This window comes from Ahaetulla prasina, chromosome 3 (assembly GCF_028640845.1).
Source record: "Ahaetulla prasina isolate Xishuangbanna chromosome 3, ASM2864084v1, whole genome shotgun sequence".
Taxonomy (NCBI): Eukaryota; Metazoa; Chordata; class Lepidosauria; order Squamata; family Colubridae; genus Ahaetulla; species Ahaetulla prasina.
In genome coordinates, this window is record NC_080541.1 from 43,544,612 (window position 1) to 43,568,936 (window position 24,325).

Sequence of the window (24,325 nt, forward strand, 5' to 3'; positions counted from 1 at the left end):
ATCAACATAAGTACTGTGAAAATATCAAGTCATTTGTGCTCTTATTTCTGTGCTGGTGGGACAAACTCTGACACATTGGAGCACATCCAGAGAACAATTACGATGATTAAGAGACCTGGAAGAAAATCTTTTAAGAGAAAACAATTGGAGGAGTTGTGGATATTTAATTTGGAGAAGTCTGTGGGGAAATGTGATAGCTGTTTTCCAAAATCCAAAGGATTCTAATGTAGAAAATGGAATAGTTAGGAAGCAAATTTTGATTGGATATCAGGAAGTATTTCATAATGCTAAGAGCTGTTAAACAATGGAACAAATTGCTTCAGGAGATGGTAGACTCTTGTGGGAGGTGTTTAAACAGGGTGGACAGCCATCTGTCAGAGATAGCTATTGCAGTAGATTCCTGCACTGAAAAGAGAATTGGACTAGATAATCTCCGTGACTCTTTCTAACCATTCAGTTCCATGACTATGGTTTGTTCAGCTTATTCAGGCTTGGAAATTTTTGTATCTTAAAATTATGTTTGCCTATAACTTCAGTCAACCTGTGTGATATATTTGGGATATATTTATGTACTGATTATTTGTTAGACATTTGAGGTCTCAAAACTAGGAATAGACAAAAATAAATGCTTGAGAGTTGGAATGTCCCAATTTCAAGTACAAAAATAAGCTCTTTTAATTATTTTGAAAGTATTTCAAGCTAGAAACAGAGCTATTTTGAAGATGTTTTCCACCTGAAATATTCAAAAATGATGAATTTTACAAAGTTTCAGTTAAAACAGTTTAAAATAAAGCACTTCACAAACCCTTGAGAATTGTGTCTTTTATCCAGATTTAATAGTGCTACTCCAACACATTTTGGTTTGAATTTATCACACCTATTAAGATATCAAAGCAAGAGCAGGGGAGTTGTGGGCGGGATGGGAAGAAGTATAGATGTCAAAAATATAGCATTTTAAAATTTTTATTGTTTTAAAATGGTGATATAAACTGGATTTTTTTCTTGTGCAACCATTTATCTCAGGTTTAGCTTTATACATACAGCATAACCTGGGGAAATTATGAAATATATTTTCTGAAATACGTTGTAGGCTGCAAATGTGTCTACCACATTATAAACACATTAGCAAATACATCAAAAGAAAGATCACTGTTATGTTAATTCATACCCATTTTGTAGATTCTACTCAGTGATTTTTAACAGAGAAAGCATGCAAATATGTGATCTGCATCTACCACCATGAAAGGGTAAAATCCACTGCACAATACCAAGACTTTACTGTTTCTCTTTCATCCAGCTTTAGTGCAAACTTAAAATCAATTGTACAGAAATGAGACAAAATATTCAGAGAGAAAATTGAAAGAAATGCAGGCAACCTAAAGAAGAAAAAAGGAAAGATGGAAGAAAAAGAGGGTGTTCCAACAGCTTTAGGCATCAAGCCAAATGACATCAAGCCAAATGACAACTCAGGATTTCTCACTGCCAAAGGTGTTTACAAGGTTTTCCTCAAACAAAGAAGTAAAGATTATGCTTTTCAAAAAGTAGAAAATAGGGACCCCCGCATAAATATGGAATATTCTAGAGCAGTGATGGCTAACCTTTTCCGGATTGAGTGCCCGAAGCATGCGCGTGCCTGAACCTCCCAAATGTAATGTGCGCGCAGCCCCTGCACATGCACGTGTGGCCCCCCCGCACATGCACCCTGCCCCCGCACACGTCCCGCCCCTGCAGTTGTGCAGCAGAGACACAAAGACCAGCTGGCCGGTGGGAGGCACGCGCACATGCGCAGCGGAGCTGAACTGGGGTGACACATGCCGTAGGTTTGCCATGACGGTTCTAGAGTATTTCATTGAACCCTCAAAGAACTGAAGCAGGGCAAGGAGGTGACTGGCTGAGGCTATGCAGGACATCAACTTTCCATTTCATTACATGCCTGAAAAGAGCAGTCAGCAATGAAGTGGCAAACCCCCAGCATGTTCACAGTAAAAAGTTTCACTTACATGTGCTGAGAAGCGTTTGCATACAGCTCAGAGAATTGTGGTGCAGAGTCTTCTGGGCCATGGGGAGCTGCATGGCTGATCACCATCATTATAGGTCTATGGGGATATGTCCTCTTAGACATTTTGAAATAATTGATACTGTCATTAGTGATTAAATCTGTAAAATAGTCCTGAAACAAACATTCAACATAAGTGACAGTTTGTCAACTGCATCCAATATCACAAGGTCATATTATAGTGACTTAGTCCAATAGGCTTTGAAAGGATTTCACCTATCTAGTTTTAGAGGCTGGGCACAGTTCCCAGATCAAATATATGCAGATGAATGGCTGCATTCCAATAGGCTTATCTGTGTAGGTAAGGAGGGATAACACCTTTTAAGTAGAAGACAAAGACTTAGAAACATTTAAATCACACCCAAGCTCAGACACTATAGCCTCTTGTCTATAATTGTAATTAAAAAAGAATATTTGCATTTCTAAAGAAGTCAGCTCATTTTAGAACAGCACAGCTACTAATATCAAAATCCTATCATACCAACTAAGCAGCTTAACCTATAGCCAATGCAATAAAATGAAAAAAAATCACACAGACACACAAAGGGAAAGAACTTTTTTAAAAGTTGGGAACTAAACTACCTGCCATCTCTAGGTTTGCAGAGTTTTTGATCAAATAACTGGCATGTATTCCAGAGAGGAGTTCCAAGGTAACATGAACATACAATCTCAACCATTTCCAGACAAGACTAATCAATCAGATGATATGGACTCGGGGTCATGAACAGCTGCAAAAGCAACAGTGAAAAAAAGTGCAGGATTTTTTTCACATAACACTATTAGGGAAGCCCAAACAGCTGTGAACACTTTGTCCTCATTCCAGGATGGTTTTTCAAACTCCTAACGCCAAAAGCACTTTGCAGATACATGTGAAAAAGTATGAAAGAAAGTATGTCATAACTCTAGAGTAAGAGGTCAACTTAAATGTAGAACTGTTGTAAAAAAAACCCCAGAATTTATTTCTTTATATTTCCTTTTCTCTGAGTTTTTGACTTTGTTCTTTATTTTTTTTAAAAATCTCAGCTGACTTATTAGTTTTAGTTAGTTTTTATCCTATTTGTTTAAAAATTTAATAAAGTTATACAAATCAGTATGAAAGATACATTTCACTGATTTTCCAATATGTTTTTCCATTAAGTCACTTACACCAGCACTTTTCTCAAGGGTGAAAGATTTATTGGGGAAAAGATATTTTCTGAGGAGGAAGTTTTCTCCAAACTTCAAATGCCAAAATATTATACGTAACATAGAGTCGTAGACAATACTGGAAACCAGAATCTTTTGCAAATTATATCTTTCCCAAAAGATAATTGTTTTTATGGGAAATAAATGTGCTGTGTAATTTTTGTTGTGTGTGTCTGCATGTTTGTTTGTTGCCAAAGTCAAGTTTCCAGGATTCAGTACCTTTCATTATTTCTTCTTCATAACCAGAAATCCATAGTGTTAACTGACCTTCTATGAACATTATGTGAAAAAAATTCTGACCATGCAGTATCAAAAAAAAAATTACGAGTATTATTTCAATGAAGTAATTTTAAAATATCATTTCTTCTATCAAAAATAGGTTTTACCTATGTGCATAGTACTAAGATAAATGAGATTCTTCCTTACCTTTGCATATTCAAATCCATGCTTCTCTTTAAGGCCATTGCGACAAACAGTGTAATTATAGAAACGAGAATTTTTTATTAATCCAACCCACTCTCGCCAGCCAGGGGGGATATAGCTGCCATTGTATTCATTGAGGTATTTTCCAAAAAAAGCTGTGAAAGGAAAAGAAGCCAGATTCAATGGCACTTGGTGAACAGTGGTGCTTTATGCAGTAAAGAATTGGTTACAGCAAGGGTTGGCAACATAAGGACCCAGATCTGTGTGCAATCCAGGGGTGAAATGCTATCAGTTTGGACTGGTTCAGCCAAACCGGTAGCGATGGCGGCAGGTGGTTTGGAGAACCGGTAGCGGTGACAGCATGAGGCTTCACCCACCCGCCCAGTCGTTTTTTACCCTCTGTGCATGCACATGTTTTTTACCCTCTGTACATGTGCAGAAGGGTTTGTACATGCACAGAGAGTCCATGTTCACATGTGAAGCAAGCATGCAGGCACTTCCGAACTGGTAGGGAAGGTAAGTAGATTTCACCCCTGGTGCAACCCTCAATCTTAGGGCAATTGGAGTGTTTTCTATCTACAAAACCAAGAACTGATGGAACATTCTTCATCATTTCGAAGCAGATGATACACAAATATGGATAAATACAGAAAATAGCAAATCAACAAATGTGTGTTCTTCAACCCTTTCCCGTTCCCCAAAATGAGCCCACTCCAGTACTTGGTTCTGGGGGAAAAAAAGCTAATCTTACACTGAAGATAATTCTTGCTACCTATTCAGCGCAACAAGGAGTGGGAATGGTGAACGCATGCTTGAGAGAGGAGGTGGTTCTGCCAGATCTTTTAAAAAGTGTGATCAATCCTGTACTATAGCCCCTGTCCTCTTGAACAGGGGTCTCCAACCTTGGCAATTTTAAGACTTGTGGACTTCAACTCCCAGAATTCAGAGTTGAAGTCCACAAGTCTTAAAGTTGCCAAGGTTGGAGAGTCCTGCTCTTGAATATTCTCCCTTCAGGTATCAGAATGACCTGTGCCTTGTTGGCCTTTAGAAGGTTGTGAAGACTTGGTTGGGTGCTAAGGGACCCATTTTCTGTCTATATTAATGACCATAGTAACAATTTTATTTGGTCCCATATATATTTATTTTGTATTGTTTTTAAGTTTCATGATGTATGCCACTCAGACTCCTTTGTTGAGATAGGCTGATATAGAAATAAAACAAAACTAATAAATTTCAGGACAGTACTATATTGTACTGTCAAAAATAAGAATTAGAAAGATGTTTTGAAAAAAACATTAGAAGCTGAATAATTGAAATAGATTTGAAACTATCTTAGTCACTGTATATAATGGCAATAGTTGCAATAAAAATGTAATATCAATTAATCAGTGATTTATAATATAAACTAGCTTTCCCCAGTTAAATGTGCTACAAATTTGTTGACTTTTAATCCTCATAATCTTCATACAAAACCAAGAAAAATACTCCAGCTGGCTGCTCACATATTTGCACTATTTAAAATGCCCCTGGCCAATGAATATATTTAAAAATAGAGGAAAAGAAAATTAGGAATTAATTTATTTAGGTATAATTAATAAGCATACAAATACAGCTGAATTAATAAAGTCTTATTAAAAAGCAATATCACTGCCCATCTTTTCATTATTGTAACTAATGATGCCCACAGGAAGAATTTTAATTTGTAAATTCTAATGAGATAGAAAAACAATCAGTACACAGTACACAGTCAGTACACAGAACATAGTACACAGAGGAAATGGTGAGCAGATTACTCCCTTAACTGCAACTGGTTTTAAACTTTTCACCATTTTCATCTTTTTTCTCCCTTAGGATGCTAACATATCATAGTTGTTTTCATGCTATGATTCAAGCAGTCAATAAACTCCCAGTATCATTCCGGTTTTTGTAGACACATTCTCTGAATCTGAGAATGTGACCAATTTCCCCTTAAATTCTATTCATCTATCGTCAACCTCGTCTCATGCTCACCTGATACCTGAAACTTCAATGTGTATTACCTGTTGAAAGATTATGCTGATCTGGCAGATGCTAGAGGGCACCCTATTGACTAACACCATTTTAATGACAATACTCCAAACATTTTTAAGTCTCTCTTTTTTTTCCAGAGGTAACACAATATCTTCAAACCAAGGCTTGCTAAAATTCAGGCATTGGTGAATTAACTAAGAAAAATGTTTTTCTGGATCTGCCTTGTCCAATGAACTGAAGTGCCTTATGAATATCTGAAAATCAGAACATCAAAAGACGTGTATGTGTGAAAGTAAAAGTCTCCAGTATTTAAATTAATGTGGTAAACAATCAAGGATAGATAAGAACATGTCTATAATTGGTGATAACAACAATAACAACAACAACAACAACAGAGTTGGAAGTGACCTTGGAGGCCTTCTAGTCCAACCCCCTGCCCAGGCAGGAGACCCTACACCATTTTAGACAAATAGTTATCCAACATTTTCTTAAAAATTTCTAGCTTTGGAGCATTCACAATTTCTGCAGGCAAGTTGTTCCACTGATTAATTGTTCTAACTGTCAGGAAATTTCTCCTTAGTTCTAAGTTGCTTCTCTCCTTGATTAGTTTCCACCCATTGCTTCTTGTTCTACCCCCTCAAGTGCTTTGGAGAATAGTTTGACTCCCTCTTCTTTGTGGCAACACCTGAGATATTGGAACACTGCTATCATGTCTCCCCTAGTCCTTCTTTTCATTAAATTAGACATACTGAGTTCCTGCAACCATTCTTCATATGTTTTAGCCTCCAGTCCCCTAATCATCTTTGTTGCTTTTCTCTGCACTCTTTCTAGAGTCTCTAGTCATCTGATGGAGATGACTAATGGCAGTTGTAGTCACAAACCTGATAAGGCTGATAGAAAAAATGCATCAAGGTAACAATAGATTTCCAGACTTCTCTGGTTGGTTGGTGGAATGGTAATATGAATCTTAGACCCAATGCATGTCCATCAAAAATTCTCAAGATGGAAGGTTCTGAAGAACCTTTAATGTCATGTGCTATCTATTTTTACTGCTTTTTAGTTGGTTGCTTTATAATTTTATCTGTAGTTTAAACTGGGTAACTGCTTATTGCTATATAACTGGAACTGTATGTGGATACTTTATTGTAATAATTGTAACCTGCTGAGAATTTCTTGACTATGGTGGGCCTAAACCTATGAACAAATATTTGGACTTCTGAAACAAGACATACATCTTTTGTTGAGATGGAAGTTACTTTGAAGTTGTATGGAAAAAAAGAATAGTAATCCCCATTACAGCCTCTGGTTTAGCTTACAAGCTATCTGGAGATATTCCAAGCCATTGTGGCTTGTCCTTAACTCCACAGAATGTTGAGCCCTTCCAAACAAGTCTCAAAAGCCTGGTTCCAAAGGCCATCTTAATGGGCAAAAACTCCTTATCCCAAATAATGTAATACTATTCTCCAGAATGGAGTAGAGGCAATTGACGCAAAGTCTCGAAATTTTTGGAGTTTGTAAGAGAATGCCTTTGAACAATTTTAATCCCTGAGGAGTTGCCAAACCAGAAAGGTTTCCATCTTTATTAGATCCATCTGAAGTCTTTCTAGTGAAATGTGAAGGCATAGAAAGTCAATAGTGGCTACTTCAATTTAAGTTTTTTAATTTGATTTATAGATAATGCTCCTGAACCCATTGTAAACTGCCTCAACATGGCATGCGTATATCTCAAGGGAGAGAAAATAAATTAGAATGTCAGCCAAATTAATAGTATCAAATTCTTCCATGAAATCCCACAAAATATCATGCCTTAGATGATTAAAGACAGAAAGGATATTGAAAAACCTGAAAGCTATTATGTATTTTCAAAATAGCTATACAGAGTACAAAAGTAAGTTTTCTATCAAAGGCTATTCTAGATACTTCTGCATAGCATGGTATCCTTCTGCCAAAGTGAGAGTGGCCTGACATGCATTTTCTGTCTATGGGAAAAGCATTTGTATGGCAGAAAATGGTTCTGGCAATGTTACTCTCCGTGAAGGAATATTCCTGCCACTGTCCATTACAGCCTCCTTCTCTTTGGAGTTCAGCTCACCACTAGCTAACCAAGTGATGCTGACAAGGTCTTATTCCAGTGGCCTAAAAGCTGTTGGGATCCTTGATGAAATCCTACTGATGGGTGTTGGAGTCATCTGCATCTGGAGACTTTTTTCCTTTAGTTCTGAATAGGATTGCAGTTCTTCATTTGGGTCTAAGCATGCAATTTGGGTTTCCTGGTGTCTTAGTTGTTACTCAAAGGACAGATGGAAGCTATGGTTTAGGACAGTCTCTGCACTGATCTATCTTGTCTGACAGTTGCACCTTTTCCTGAACCAGGAGACTCTCCTTATGGTCATTCAGGCCTTGGTCACTTCACGTGTAGATTTTTGCAGTAATGGGCTATAAATAAGACTGCCTTGGAGACTGTTAAGATCTTTCGGCTGGTCCAGAGTGCTGCAGCAGAGCAATGATGGACATGCCTCAGGATGCTTTGTGAGCTGCACTGGCTACCAGTTTTATTTTAGTTCAAGTTCAAAGTGCTGATTATCACCACTAAAGCCCTACATGGCATAAGGCCAAGTACTGTATTTGAGGGACTGTCTGTTCCCCATGGTTTCTCCTGTGTGGTCAGGCAGAGCTGACAATCTCCAGGTCCTTTTTATAAAACAATGTCATTGGATGGACTCATGGAATGGACCTTCTCTGCCATTGTGCTTAGCTCTGAAAATGTACTCCCAGATGATCAAATAACTGTCACTTTGCTCCCCTTATATGAATCCTTAAAATCTGAGTCTTTCCCCACATTTTGCCTTAGGATGGGTAGTTAGCTCTTTGAGAATGTGACTGTGATAGAATAGGGGTCTCAAACTCAAATGAATAGGTCAGGTCACATTAATTTCAACGTGCTAACTGGTGGGCTGTCTGCAAAAAATGCAAGTAATATTAAAATGAATTGAAACTTATTTTTTGATTTAAAACCTCTTGGGTAACATGTTTATGTTGTAATAGGAACCCACATTTCCATTTGTCCACTGACTATATAACCTATCAGCCAAACCAGACAGATTTGAGAGTGATGGGGCACTAAAATAATAAAATCAAGCAAAACTATATGATTTTTTAAAAAAGCATTTATTATTCCTGAGTTTCCCATTTCCCTTCCTTTCTATACCAGCAGCACCCCCCTGGCAATTTGATTCTTTATGCCATTAGCAGGCAAACTATTGGCTCAGATGAAGCAGGGGCACATAAACTGACACTGTTTCCTGCTATTACTTCCCTCGGTGAGGCTCCTGGAGAGCTCCCACCTTCTCCCCAAAGCACTACTTTCTCCTCTCTTGTTTTCCTTCTGCCCTGGTAGCACCAGTTTCTGCAGAATTGGCTTTTCCCTTATGGTGCAATGGTGGGTTTCATAATTTTTTTACTACCGGTTCTGTGGGTGTGGCTTGGTGGGCGTGGCTTGGTAGTGTGGCAGGGGAACGATACTGTAAAATCTCCATTCCCACCCCAATCCAGGGGAAGGTTACTGCAAAATCCCCATTTCCTCCTAATAAGCTGTGACTTGGGAGGCAAAGAATAGATGGGGTGGGGCCAGTCAGAATTTTTACTACTGGTAAAATACTCAAAATTTCCTCTACTAGTTCTCCAGAACTGGTCAGAACCTGTTGAAACACACCTCTGCTACAGTGTCATGCAAGCCACTTAGTGCACTAAATGCTCTTAGCACTGTACAAGCTGGCACTATGGGAGAGCAACTTATTCTGCAAGGAAAAAGAAAGTTGGGTTCATTTTGCCCAAGATTTGAAAATCTAGGACATATTGTAAATTAAGAGTGTACAGTCACCCTACTGAGAAGTTACTGCTTGGCATGGCCAAATATGTACAGGAGACAAGCTAAAACAGCAGCTCCTGAGAGGTAACCACTAAGGGCTGCACATGGCCCATGAGCTGCAGGCTTGAGACCTCTGGGATAGAAAACTATGTCGTTTTCCTTCTCATTTAATTATTGCCTTTTACAGATTTCCTTGTTTTGTTTCCTGTTTTTATTCTTGTATACCATATGGAGTCATCTGGAGTCTGATCACCTTATAAATATGCTAAATAAATAAATATTGATAGAGTACTACACTGTGGATGGCTGCTTAATGCAGGCCAAGTCATCAAAAATTTGGTCTCCAGGTCTTTATGGAATGGATCCGTTCCTTCTGCTCCAAGTCTTGCCAAAAGCAGGAAGTTATTTAAAGGTTCTGCCACTAGGTGGTGTCCTTGTTGCAGTGTTCTGATCTGGTGATTGGCAGATTTAATGGGGTGTTCAAGTATAAGGCAATAGAATTGCACATTTGGCCACTGCTCCTACTATTTTCTGTCTACTTTGTTAGATAATCTTCAGGGTGTTGCAAATGTTGGAAACTAGTTGTGAGAACCTTCAAACTTTTCAAGTATGGCTACTGAACATTTGTATCATGGAGGGATTGAAGCCGTCAAGAGGTTCAGCTGCCATGGCAAAGCATCAATCAGAGCAATTAGCTGGAACAGCTGGGCTCTCAACTGAACATACTCTATTTCAGCAGAGAAAGCTGAAAGGAAGGGGGCCTTTAAGGACTGTTCAAGGTAGAGCTGAGAGCAGGTGGGAGTAAATTAGCAAGTAGGTTTTAAGTACTTCAATTATTTTAGCCATAAATCAGTTCAATGCATAAACAGAGATAACACACAAGCTGATGGTTGTAAATCAAACTGAGCCTTACACACAATGGGAGGCTCATTGACAGAATCTTGCCTATGGACTAGAGTCTCTCTGCAGAAGTAACTGGGGGAGATAAAATCTGAATTATTTAGAAAGAAGTCCAGAGCCAATGGAGTCCAAGAGCTGATGTCAGCCCATCGAGGTCAGGAAATGGAAATCACACGAAATTTACTTTAATGCAGTTAAGGTATTGGAACAGATCTTGAAAGCCTGCCAAAAGCCCCTTTTTACTTCAGCTTGTATCTAATACAGTCAAGGCAGAGTTGTTTTGAATTTATTTCTACACTTCTTATTTTCCCAAGATTCAGATATCTTTTCTGTAACAGCCTAGAAATCTCCTCCCCTGTCTTTGAGTCAAAGCTACATTCCTTCACAACTGAAAACTGGATATCAATCCACAGGGCAAAAAATTAGGAGGAACTAGGAACTTGAAGCCAAAGAAATTCAGATTAGGAAAGCAGGAGTTGCTTCCAATAAAGGAGGAAGCCTTGGAGAATGTTTTCTATACAAAGAGTCAGCAACCTTAATTAAGTTGACACCCTTTCCCCTTTCAGAGTGACACAGATCTCTACTGCTCAGCTGCTTTTAATTGCTACCTTGGTTTAGGGTTTAATTTCCTGCCTGGGCAGGGGGTTGGACTAGAACAGGGGTCTCCAACCTTGGTCCCTTTAAGATTTGTGGACTTCAACTCCCAGAGTTCCTCAGCCAGCATTGCTGGCTGAGGGGCTCTGGGAGTTGAAGTCCACAAGTCTTAAAGGGACCAAGGTTGGAGACCCCTGGACTAGAAGACCTCCAAGGTCACTTCCAACTCTGTTATTATGTTATGTTATGTTAATATTCAACCAGAATCAGGATCCAACTTTTTTAATACCAGAGTTAGCACCCTATATGTGCCAGCCAGGAACAGCCTCATTTGGCTGACAATCCCAGATAAATGCTGGCAGTCCATTAGATTCTCTTCTCCACTTCCTTCATAACAAGATTATATTTGTTTCAATTTAAATTTTAGGACAATGCAAAGGACACATAATTGGTTCTATGATTTGGAATACAAGTATTAAAAGGCAGGCTCCTTATTGAGAAAAACCTGTATTTTTACTTGAAGACCTTCAAATTAATATGGGTCCAGGTTGACTGTCTAAACCAGGGGTCTCCAACTTTGGAAACTTTTAGCCTGGTGGACTTCAACACCCAGAATTCCCCAGCCAGCTTTGCTGGCTGGGGAATTCTGGGAATTGAAGTCCTCCAGGCTTAAAGTTGCCAAGGTTGGAGACCCCTGCTCTAAACCATGGGTGTCAAACTCGCTGTCGTGTCCCACTTCTCCTCTGATGGCCGGGTCGGGGAAGTCTGTATCAAGCGTGGCCACAAAGCCCTGCAGCTTTGCCAAAGTTCTGTCAGAGTTCTCAGGGCAGGCAGGAGTCCAAGATGTGACTTCAGCAATCCAAATTAGACTTTGCCTGACTCAAAGAATGCCAGAAAGCAGATCCTTTATATAGGCCATGGGGTGTGGCTCCATGACTCAGCACTTATCCAGGCCAGCCCCTCCCTTCCTTTTGCTGACGTCGCCTCTCCATTCTCCGGAAGCGTGGATCCATCCACCTCCAGCTGCCGGCAATTCCAGCTCGTGACTGGCTTCATGTTCCTCATGTTCACATGTTGTGGGGGAGGGTTTTATTTGCTCAGTTTGTCCGGGCATGGTGCCAGGACTGGGGGCTGAAGGCATGCCAGGCCATTCGTCTTGCTCGGTCTGTCCGGGCATGGTGCCAGGACTGGGGGCTGGAGGCATGCCAGGCCGTTCGTCTTCATTATCCGTCTCTGGCTGAGATAACAGGAGATGAGAGGGGCCCGGCTGCGGAGAGGGGGGCGGCCGAGACACAACACTCGCCATGCCATGTTGCCGTCACGTGACGTTTTGCAATGTTTTTTCTATTTACAGAGCTGGAGTGGGCATGGCCTGTGTGTGACGCATGAGGCCCATGGGCTGCAAGTTTGACACCCTTGCTCTAAACTCTGCTACCACAACTTCCCTCTATCTACCAAAGCTTCTACACTTTAATAAGTTTAGTATCTGCTTTTTTATACAGTTTTCTGCTAATTTCCTACCCACAAATCGACAAGACACAGTACCATTAAGCTTTGCAAAATTGCTGCATCAATGTTCCAAAAATAATTCTGTTATTAACCGCATTAACAGTTTGAAAACAAGCAACTTTTTAAAATCAAAATGAAAAAGGAGTGTGAAAACTAATCCCTTACCAGTTCTATATCCAGTATTGTTGAGATACACAGCAAAGGTGCGGGGCTCATGTGTTGCTTGCCAGGATGGAGAAGAGCAGTTCTCATTGTTAGTATAAACATTGTGATTGTGAACATATTTTCCTGTCAACATCGAGGACCGAGATGGACAGCACATTGGCGTGGTTACAAATGCATTAACAAAACTGGCACCTCCATTCTCCATTATCTTCCTGGTTTTATTCATCACTTGCAAGGACCCTAAACATCAAAAGCAAACACATAATTAACTCACATACGGCACACATTCAAAGTTTATATGATCTTGATCCCTGATATTGTTAAACACAATTTTCAGTGTTACGTTTTAATTTATCCCAAGAAATTTCCATTTATTAAAGTGTCTCTTGTATATACACTATTGTTTACAGTGAATGTGATTTAATTATTCGATTTTTTTTTAAATTTATATCCCGCCCTTCTCCGAAGACTCAAGGTGTCTGACACTGTGTTAAGCAATAGTCTTCATCCATTTGTTAATTATACACTTTATTGCCCCCAACAATCTGGGTCCTCATTTTACCTACCTTATAAAGGATGGAAGGCTGAGTCAACCTTGGGCCTGGTGGGACTTGAACTTGCAGTAATTGCAAGCAGCTGTGTTAATAACAGACAGACTTAGTCTGCTGAGCCACCAGAGGCCTGTACACCAGAGGCCTGTACATTGTACATTTAAGTTTTTTTTTCTCATAGTAAGATACATCTCATAACGCAAAACATTTTTAGATTCCAGAAAGATCAAGAAATTTGAAAAGCTATTTCTGTCTGGGATTAAACTGAAACAGTGCATTTGCAATAGGAAGGCTTTTGCCCCCAAATAATTATCTGAGATTTATAGAGAAGAAAAGAAGAATCTGTTGGGCAAAAAATGGAATGAGCAATGGGCACAAATGAATATAGATGTGGCTGTCTGAATAGAAGTGGGAGACAGCTGTTGTTCAAGTTTTTTTGACCTGCTGAGTTTAAGCCTTTTATAACACCTAAGAAGTGTTCTTCTTTTTCCCCCCCTTTCATCCCTATGGCTAACTCAACAGGAGTTGAGTTACTTGGCTACCATCTAAGTGTTTGTCCAGATATTTGCCTAATCATATCATATACTAATATCTGGCAAATTTCTGGCAAATAAAGCTATGGCAAATCTAGACAGCGTACTAAAAAGCAGAGTCATCACCCTGCCAACAAAAGTGCATATAGTCAAGGCTATGGTATTCCCAGTTGGAATGTATGGCTGTGAAAGTTGAACCATAAGGAAGGATGAATGCTAAAGAATTGAGATCTTTGAACTATGATACCTACATATATTGTTGTGACAAAATAAAATAAATAAATAAATAAATAAAAAATGATGCTGGAGAAGACTCCTGTGAGTCCCTTGGACTGCAAGGCGATCAAACCGGTCAGTCCTAGAGGAGATCAACCCTGACTACTCTTTAGAAGGCAAGATCCTGAAGATGAAACTCAAATACTTTGGCCATCTAATGAGAAGGAAGGACTCACTGGAGAAGAGCCCAATGCTGGGAACGACTGAGGGAAAACGAAGCATGGGACAACAGAGAATAAACTGGCTGGATGGAGTCACTGAAGCAATAGGCGTGAGTTTAAATGGATTCCAGAGGATGGTAGAGGACAGGAAGACCTGGAGATACGTTGTTCATGGAGTCACAAGGGGTTGGGCACAACTTTGCGACTAACAACAACAACTAATCTCTCTCTCACACACAAACATACATAATATCCTTGGGTGGAAGATAAATATCTTCAACTGGAGTTGGAAATTTTAGGTTGATAATGTGGATATTGCACATAATTTTTGTCTGTTTCATAATCTTTGTTTGCTTATTTTCTGTAGGAATGTTCAACTCAAGAGTTTTCTTTTCAATAAATACTACATTCTTTTTTAAAGTTTAGTAATGATAAATGTGCTATCAATTTTTAACTAAGAATACAAGGAACAATTTAAACTTTTAAAAAATGCCTTCGAGCACTACAAACTTCCATTCTTAACATTTAATTTCACAGGGAAAACTATATTCCATACTATAGAAGCTATATTGTCACATGTTATTGCTTTGAGGTAATAGCAAAGTATTAGGTTTAAGCCCAGGAGCCTTGTAATTAGTCGCTATTTACATATAAACCAAGTGCTATTAAAAACATGCAGTTAATTTTTAAACAAATGCACAACAGAATGGCAATCCCTCAGGGCCATACTTTACATATCAACACTGTTAAAAGGAATTTCTCTCATTTAAATCCTGCGTTCAGAATTTGAACCTTTTTGGTATTGGCCTTTGATATACACAATTGCATAGAAGTCCCAGTTGCACTATTCCTAAGTAAATGTAATCCACTTTCCAAAATAAATTAGTATTTTATTTTTGATCTCAGCTCAAGAGACACAAATTAGTAATCTGTAATCAAGGATTTCAAAGTACTTTTGAATCTATCTATCATCTATCTATCTATCTATCTATCTATCTATCTATCTATCTATCTATCTATCTATCTATCTATCTCGTCTATCTATCTCATCTATCGAACCAACCAATCTAATTCTCCTGCCTCCTGTTATCCCCATAACAGCACTATGAGATTGTTCGGGGGTGAGAGAAAGTAGTGGTTCATTATATCCATTTATGTCAGCCCTTGTGGTTCTTGTGAACCAAAGTACTTTGGTTCAACTCTTGAGGACCATGGTCATGAACTAGCAAAAAGGATGAAAAGAAAACATCTAAGTTCCTTGTAGATGTAGTGAAGAATAAACAGTTAAAATGATTCAGACAAATGCTATATATTCAGAGATGAGCAAAATGGATATTCAGAGACCAAATTAAGACATAAAAAGAGTGCAAAAATAGGAAAGTTTAACTTTGACAGAAGACGACTAAGGAAAGATGATACTTTCCAAGTACCTGAAAAAGTGCCATACACAAAAAGATCAAGGCATATTCTTGGTCCCCTTGTTTGAGAGGGCAGGACATGAACTAATGGCAACATCTGATTGACTTTGGCTGATCTCAAAAAGATAAGCAGAGTTTTGACATGTTTGACATTAGGCTGAGCTGCAGGCCAGATTGGGAAATTGAAAGCAAAATCTCTTCTCTATCATTCCCAATAAATTTCATGGAAGAACCAACAAAATCACTGAGTGTTAAGCTCAACTCAAAGCATAATTTACTTATTCACCATTTGCTTTCTGTCCAGAAAATGTTGATACACAAAGGGCTAATTGACCCCACAGGTGGAATACTTTATCAATGCCAGGTTACCTTGGGATCTATATTGTCCAAAATGAGACTGACTCTACTTTTAGATCACTGAGTCACATTCTGCTCTATGAGTCATTCTCCTGCAAAATCTGTCCCAGTTGTGACCCCAATTCCATGGAATATGCTGACCTTAGAGATATGCTTTGCCCCTTCATTCCAGACTTTTAGGAAGATAGCAATAGCAACAGCACTTAGATTTATATACTACTTCACAGTGCTTTATAGCCCTGTGTACAGCAGTTTACAGAGCCCCCAACAATCTGGGTTCTCATTTTACCCACCTCGGAAGAATGGAAGGGGAAGTCAACCTTGAGCTTGGTGAGATTTGAACTGCCAAATTGCAGGCAGCTGGCAGTCATTCTTAAGATTCTTAAAACCTTCTATTTCAAACAGTTTTTGGTGCTCTTGTGGGCCTCACTGGCCTTTTGATTGCTTTATATTAATTGATGGGTTGAATTTTGAGACTTCTTATTGAGATACTTATATAGCTAGAATAAAATTGGGCCATACAGAAAGTGCGTAGTAAGTATTAATAAATATATAAAAATAATCAGCTTGTAATCGTATACACAGATAAAATAGAAGTGTCACTACATCCAAGCGATTATGTTTTCAGTGTTCCAGATCTTTAATGTTTTACACACATTCATGAATGGCCATTATTAGAAAATTAACTGCTGTTGACAGGAAACTTCCTCATTTCCTTTGCCACCCAGTCTTATACAATTCTTCATTTAATCAGAGGTAGTTGAACATTATCTCGATTCTGCAGTTAAATAGGAATAAGATATATCACGTTGAAGCAAAAAACCCAGATCATTTTATTTTCTGGGAATGGGTTGTCCAAATCTGTCAAGTAGTTACAATAATGGACAGGAAAGGCCGCTATATAGAAAGATTATTTACAGAGCAGAAAATTATTTTCAAAAGAACAAAACAAAGCCAAAAAAAATTGTGACGGTGGTAAAAAGAAGCTGCAATTCAAAACAGACTTACCAAGCTCCACATCCTGGTCATCTGTAAGCACAAGTATAATATTTGGCCTAATATTTTTTCGTTCATGCTGCACCCGAACTCTGAACCTTGGGGATTTGACAGGGGTACCAAAGCTCCTTAGTAATTCAGTGCCAAGCACAGTGCACATAAAAGTAATGTAATAATAATTCATTGTTATCAGTCCAAGGCCACCGTTAAATTCTTGTGCCGAATGTTGCTTTTCTTTACTTGTCAGATTCTGTACAATAAAAAGGGGAAATAGAAATCAATTCAATCGAAAACCTAACTTTTAGACAAAGCAGCCAGAAATATGCAAGATACACATGAAAAAAAGTACAGCTAATCAAAGTGTTATGTTGTTAAATGTCCAAGCTAGGATAATTTATTTGAGAGAAATCCCTATACAATGAGACTTACGATTGATTAAAGAAAAAGATGGATGGAGTGATAACATCCAAAGCTGGTATTGAAGCTTCAAATTGGTGTTCAGAACTGAGGCTAATATTCTTCAACAGTCATACGTTTTTCTTTTGCCAAATGTCCATACTTTAACTGATCTGAATTTTGTGTGTCTGCATGAGCAAGTCCATTTTGTTTATGGGAGAAATATTTTTTTAAAATAAAACTATTTCCCTAATATATTTAATAACATCATTTAAAAAAAAATCCATTGTATTTTCCCAAGGTATTACTTGATAGCAGTCTAAGTATTCTTAAAAATGCCTATAAAGATAAGGTCTAAATACTTAGTTTTCTGTTAAAAAAATAAATTTCATTTAGCATAATGGACTTCTATACTATACAATAAGCACATACCCTCACTGGAAAGATTCAGATTTTCTTAAAGGGAGAAAATGAGGAAAATAAGTGTTTAAATAACTTTCCTGAGTTTTATTACATTTCTTAAACCTTCCAAAAGGACAAGTGCTCCTTTGAGTCCCAAGCTGCCCATACAGCATCCATCCTGTTTTAAGTAAACTCATCTGCATTTCCATATTGAAGGAGATTGCTTGGCTGCTGGTCTTGATATGCAGCAGAACATTGATGTGTTTCCAGTTTTATTTTTTAATGTAAACAGTTTGTTCAGATGATCCTACTTACTGCTATGAAAGCTTGTATTACTATCCTTCTTTGCTCAGCAATGGGATTTAGTGCATCATCCATTATGCATAGAAGCTCTGAGAAAACCCTTGTCCCCAATTCTCCGTTTCCAGATTCGGCTCACTGAGCCTATCAGAATCATTTCTCAGGAAATGATAGCATTGATAGCAATAGCATTGCTATTGTGAGCCCTAACGTACTCTCAGGAGTCTCGGTGCTGCAGCAGACCTAAACCCACAACAGAAAATGATTGATTGGCCTTTTAACTAAAAAGGTTAGTTACTAGCATTCTCTGACTTGTTGACAGACACATCACCGGCAGAACTAAACTTGCAATGGGGCTAAGTTAATTCCCAGTTTAATTGTCTGTATTTATAAAACAACTGAAGACTCATTGGTCAACAGAGTTAGTAAAGTCTGGTCGCATGGGAAAGTTTATTTGAAAAGGATGCAACACTAGATTTAATGAGAATGAGATGCAACTCATTAGGCCACTGGTACTCCCACACCTGAGACTTCATATTTAGACATGCAACATTAACCAGCAGGAGATAAATCAGCAGAACTAATTAAATGGAAGCAGAGCAGAGCAGAGAAGGGGCTGGGGGGTGGGGTGGGGGAGAGGAAAATGGCCCCATTGCTCATTGCAAAATACAAAAGAGAGAGAGAGAGAGAGAGATATGGATGATGTGTGAGTTTTCATTGTCCCCCTCTTACTTTTCTTCATTCCAAGTTGAAGCTTCATAACATACCCTATAAATGGTGTCATGTAACTCACTCTTCAGGCAGATAATTGCCCCAGGAGACTGTGAACATTTCAAAACAAAACTTCAAGCTCTAAGCAGAGAAATTTTGGCTCCATTGTTTGAACAAATATTCCAATCTCTGATTGACAACACAGAAACTTGTAAGCAGGATGCTGGAGAATTCAACATTCTGAGTTAAATGCCACTGCTCTGACCAGTGAGATTTAGACAAGCAGATTGGAAACTGGTAATTAGTTTAGGGAGTTCTGGATTCCCCCCCTCTGTCTTAAGAACATTTTGGGTTCAGGAGAAATAAGATAGACCCATAAGCATTGTATTATCTAATATTACACTGAGACTACCTAAACTTACAGGGAGGAAAAAACCCTAGACAGCCATTTCTCCCAAGATTGTTATTTAAACAACAGTGCCGATGATGTGTACTTTAGGCTCACAATAGCAATGCTAAACAATAAATCTTAGACAACTCTTGCCAAAAGGAAGAGCATGTAAGAGTAGAAGAAGCAAATGTTTAACATTTCCTGGATTAATTATTTTGCTTAGAAAAGTTTCTGATCATGTTGTCTCAGCAAAATATATTTTCTAAATACACCAAGCCAGAATTTCCCTGCTCAGTCCTTTCCAGATGTGCTGGGACGGCATCTTCCAAAATTTACAGCCAAAACTGGAGGAAGATTATTGTAAGAAGATACTGGGGAAAATCCTAAGACTTCATTTTTGTCTTGGGGTTTCTAAGTAATACGGTGAGGTTCTCTTGCATCCATGTACCTAAGTTGGCTTATCTGCTGCAATATTTTCAACAGCTAGATCTAAGTCTCCAATTTAATTTCCTACAATGTCCTCAAGTTACTTTATCTTAGGGCATTCCAGGAGATCTAAAATATGTCAGACTGAGTCACTCAGTACTGACTGAAGGTTTATATGTGGGGAATTAAATAAGACTCTGGTGTTAGTGATTCTCAGCTGTAGCACTGATGCCAGCCAGCAAAGAAACAAATTTTTAATTCCGAACATTTCAAATTGTTGGAAGAAATATCCATCTGGGTTCAGTTCCAAGTGGGGACAAAGACACTGGAAACATGGAGGCTGCTTGGAAAGATGGTTTAATGGTGGTCAGGATCACATGGCTTGAGAACCTGAACAGAAAGGGGGGCGAGATCCTGTGTGCTCCCTGGTTTTTATGCTTTTTCTGAGCTTTGAACTTTCTGGGGCACAGGAAGAGTATCCTGATTGGTTGTCAGACTCCCAGGGGGTGGGAGTCTTAGCTAACATTGTAGGTTGTCCCTCAAGCTTGCCTGAGCCTTGCTGGCTGATGTAATCTTCCCAGGTGCCATGTGGTGAGATGGGTAGAGGCTAATCCTATCATGTCCTGAGGACCATGTCTTAATCCCATCACCCTGGAGCTGAAGGTCTTCTGTGTTGTAGATAAGATGTCTTTTGTCTTTCTGGGGCTATTAACAAAGGTGGGGGCCACTTTCCAAGAGCATGTTTCTCCATTTCTCATCCAAGGAAATATATTCTGCCTTTTTAAATATTTTCTAAAATATTTCATTCTTCTAGGAGGGGGGTGGGTACTAAATTCCTACAAAATGAAAGGACTTCTTGAACTTGAGTATAGTGAGTACTATCCTAGTAGTTATAAATAAACAGATAACCTTTTGCATATTAGCATCCCTTTTCCAGGAAGAACTATCATTTTTCAGTATCTAAATTGTAAATAATTCTTCCTTTCTCTGTCTGTAGTTTTGTTGCAAATAAAAGTACTTTTTAGAGGCTGACATTAGTGCCTAGTAATATTTGTCTTCTCCCATGATATTACTTCAAAGTCTGTCAGAACTTGTTACTTTATCATAGCGTAGAATATTATTTATTTAAAAAGATTTATGTAGTCACCCATATGGTAATAGAGAAATGGAGAACGTTGTTGAGAAGTGGATGCTCTTGGCTTCTCTCCATCTCTTCTATTGTTCTCTTTGCTTTTTCTCCCTCTTGTTCCCTATCTGACCTTCTGAGTTGGTTCTGCATCCTGAATTTAGGTTGAAAGCTATGAAAATTAGAGGATGAATCATTCTCTGTATTTAGGACAGTGTGGCTATTGCAGAACAAATAGCTTTGTGAAAGTACCCAAACACCATACAAACTGAATCCTATAGAAGGAATTTTCCATTGGCATTAATAAAAATACAAATTAGGAGGCATGCTACCAATGGTTAAAAGACTTGGAAAAGATGAAGACTGGAACACAAACCTCACCATATTTAAAATTGCTAAGAGGGAAATGAACATGTGGAGATATATCTATAGGTTCACATTAATTTCAAGTCATGGAATGATTTAATTTTGAATTGTTAAATGAGCCACATTGTTTATCTGTTACATTAGATATTAATCAACGAAACCATACAGTATTACAACTTAAAGCAATGTCTGAACTCAATATCAGGCTTTTCACCACTCATACCTTAGCCTTAGCCTAAAGAATTCCTTTTCAGTAGGGTCTCCAAAGATTCCGTATCATCTCCCAAGGTTTGATGAGATTACCCATTATTGTTACTATTCTTATTTATAACATTATGAAAGTAGTATATATTAAATTATTTTCATATAAGGCATAGGTGTCAAACTCGATCACATCACATGACGTATTGTGACTTTTCTTGCCTTTGTGGAGACAGGGTGGGCGTGTGACTCATCCAGCCCATGGTCCACCAGTTTGACATCCCTGATATAAGTGTTTGGAAGTGAATGAACCATCTGAAATTTCATGAAGAGCTGGATAAGCTGAAGACTTTGGTAACCCCTGGTTTACATTATAGATGAGCATCTCTTGCATAATCAGGCATCCTGGAAAAAATTGGGTTTCTAATGGCATGTTTAAACCGGTAGGGCTGTATAGGACATGGACAAAGAATGACAAAATAGGCTGCAATATGGATTTGTATATATTCATTTCTCCTATCTATTCTGAAAAAAACTATGGTTTCTTACAAAAAGAATTAAATGGCGCAACCTACCCATGATACATTTTTCCTTTGCATGGTGATTTCTCTATTCAACAATGAGCTCTTAAAAATGTGTCATCTATTTGCAACCTGTCTCCCACCTCTTGAAGAAAATGAAGTAAAGAACCACCCCTAAAAAAATCTAAGGCTTCACAGTAGAAACAAGAATATAGTGTCTGCAAGTGTTCTCAGAGACACTGCAATTTATCTTTGAGAAACAGTCAAAAGCTGGAAAAATTAAAGAGGCCTTTTTCCTTCACACATGGTATATTAACATAAAGTATTGTGCGGTGTCCAAGATTCAAGAAGAGACTACAAGTTGCCTTTCTTCCCCAGGGTAAATGAAAACAGATTTAAGTGTACTTAAATTTAATACGCTACATGGAAATTATAAGGGTGTTTTTATAGAGACGAGCACATAATCAACTGGTCTCAGATGGAAAGAATGAGACTAGTTCCATTTTGAGACCTTACACTGACAGATATTCCTTTGCCGTACACATGCTACATCTCAAAAGATCAGATCTGGAGCAAGCCCTAAGTAATCCAGATATTTATTTATTTATTTATTTATTTATTTATTTATTTATTTATTTATTCATATTTTTATACCGCCCTTCTCCGAAGACTCAGGGCGGTGTACAGCCAATAAAATGACATGAATCCCCAAAAATTTAAAATACACTATCAAATTTAAAAAACTGATTCAATCGCTGTAACATTAAAATATTAGCTAAAATTTATCAAAACTAAAACCTAGGTAAAACCCTATAAAAAACCCACTAAAATCCCCATACTAAAATCAATCAGGCCAGCCCCGCTTGATGAAAAAAGAAAGTCTTGAGCTCACGCTTAAAGGTCCGGAGATCAGGGAGAAGACAGAGTCCCACCGGCAGCTCATTCCATAAAGCCGGGGCCCCCACAGAGAACGCCCTTCCCCTGGGGGCCGCCAGCCGACATTGACTAGTCGACGGCACCCTAAGAAGACCCTCCCTATGGGTGCGCACTGGACGTATCGGACAATGGGAGGTAACTGTCGGCAGCAGGCGGTCCCGTAAATATCCCGGTCCAATGCCATGGAGCACTTTAAAGGTGATAACCAACACCTTGAAGCGCACCCGGAAGACCACCGGCAACCAATGCAGCCTACGCAGGAGAGGTGTTACATGGGAGCTACGATGAGCTCTCTCAATCCCCCGTGCGGCCCCATTTGATGAATTTACACAGGTCCACATCCAGACTGACCCATTTTTGCCCTATAAAACTGAACAATGGAATGAGACTAAGCAGAGTCTATTTTATGAAGACTGGCTTGAGTGAGAGAACATTAGAATCTTTAGCTGAATGATGCCAACACTGCCCAATACTGTGGTAGTTTTTTTTTAAAATGTTTAAAGCAGAACTTTTTTTAATTGTACCTAAAGATTCCAGAACTTAAAATTGGGACTTTTTGCATGCAAACCATGAGATCTTTGATTGAACTATGACCTTATCCTTTGAATCATTACAGTTCAAATTGCATTATAGGCTTTTCACCCATAGATGAAAGATCGGGGAAGTACAAATCTAAGAATCATTATGCTATGTCAATAATAGTCCAATTTTTGTCCAGGATTTTGTCTCTTTAAAAAAAAAAACATTATTGTAATTTCCACAACATAACCCAATCCACAAAGATAAGCGGTTTAATAACTTTCAATTTAAAAGCAAAATGTGAAGAAATTATAACAGCCCATTGAAACATCTGTAAAAACTAACTGATCTGATTGGGACTTTGAGGCATGATATTGACCTGGAAGCATAATTTATTACATTTATTCACTTTGGAATTTTGTTTTTGAAGAAGAAACTTTTGTCTTCATTAGTCATTGTAGCAGGTAAGCACATAGGAAAACATTTCCTAATACATGTAGCATTTGCAAAAGCCAAGTTGGCCTGAGCACAAATGATCTGTAGGCAGTTAAATCACACATTGTTCACAATTTAATTGGTTACCCAAGAATATCAGGACTGGATAAACTGGTGCAATAAGTGACATAATAGTCATTTTCTACCCCATATGTGAAGTAATTCAAACATATTTCAAGGTTGCAATCACTGGCTTATTTTCCACAGTGCAATTCCTTCTGCTGAGATAGTTTGTAATATAAAACCCTAAAGACTTACACACACACACAGTACCTTAAGAATGAGTTTGAGAGAGGAGGAATCTGATTTTCCTGCATGAATAGCTTCTACAAATTTTAAGTGAATTCATCGTGAACAGGTGCTCTGTTGGGGAATCTAATTTAAAGTTACATATAGTTTTGAAACATTAAAAAGACAAAAACATATACAGTTTTCTGTTGAATTTTAGTCCAAAGAAATCCAATTTTTAGGACAAGTTCTTTTGGAAATGTACAGTTATTGACAATCAAGAGTTCTGTTTGGACCCAGGAAGT

At 38.4% G+C, this 24,325-nt stretch overlaps 1 protein-coding gene across 3 annotated transcripts in view; it reads right to left on the reverse strand.

The window, feature by feature from the left end:
• SULF1 (sulfatase 1) overlaps positions 1–24,325 on the reverse strand; it is a 108,400-nt gene that overhangs the window by 36,886 nt on the left and 47,189 nt on the right. For all 3 annotated transcript variants that reach the window (XM_058177241.1, XM_058177240.1, XM_058177239.1), the window contains exons 4-7: positions 17,015–17,252; positions 12,711–12,950; positions 3,668–3,819; positions 2,001–2,170 (exon numbers count right to left, since the gene is read on the reverse strand). In XM_058177241.1, the coding sequence (XP_058033224.1) occupies positions 2,001–2,170; positions 3,668–3,819; positions 12,711–12,950; positions 17,015–17,186 (734 nt within the window). In that variant the 5' untranslated portion in view covers positions 17,187–17,252. The remainder of the gene's footprint in view (positions 1–2,000; positions 2,171–3,667; positions 3,820–12,710; positions 12,951–17,014; positions 17,253–24,325) is intronic.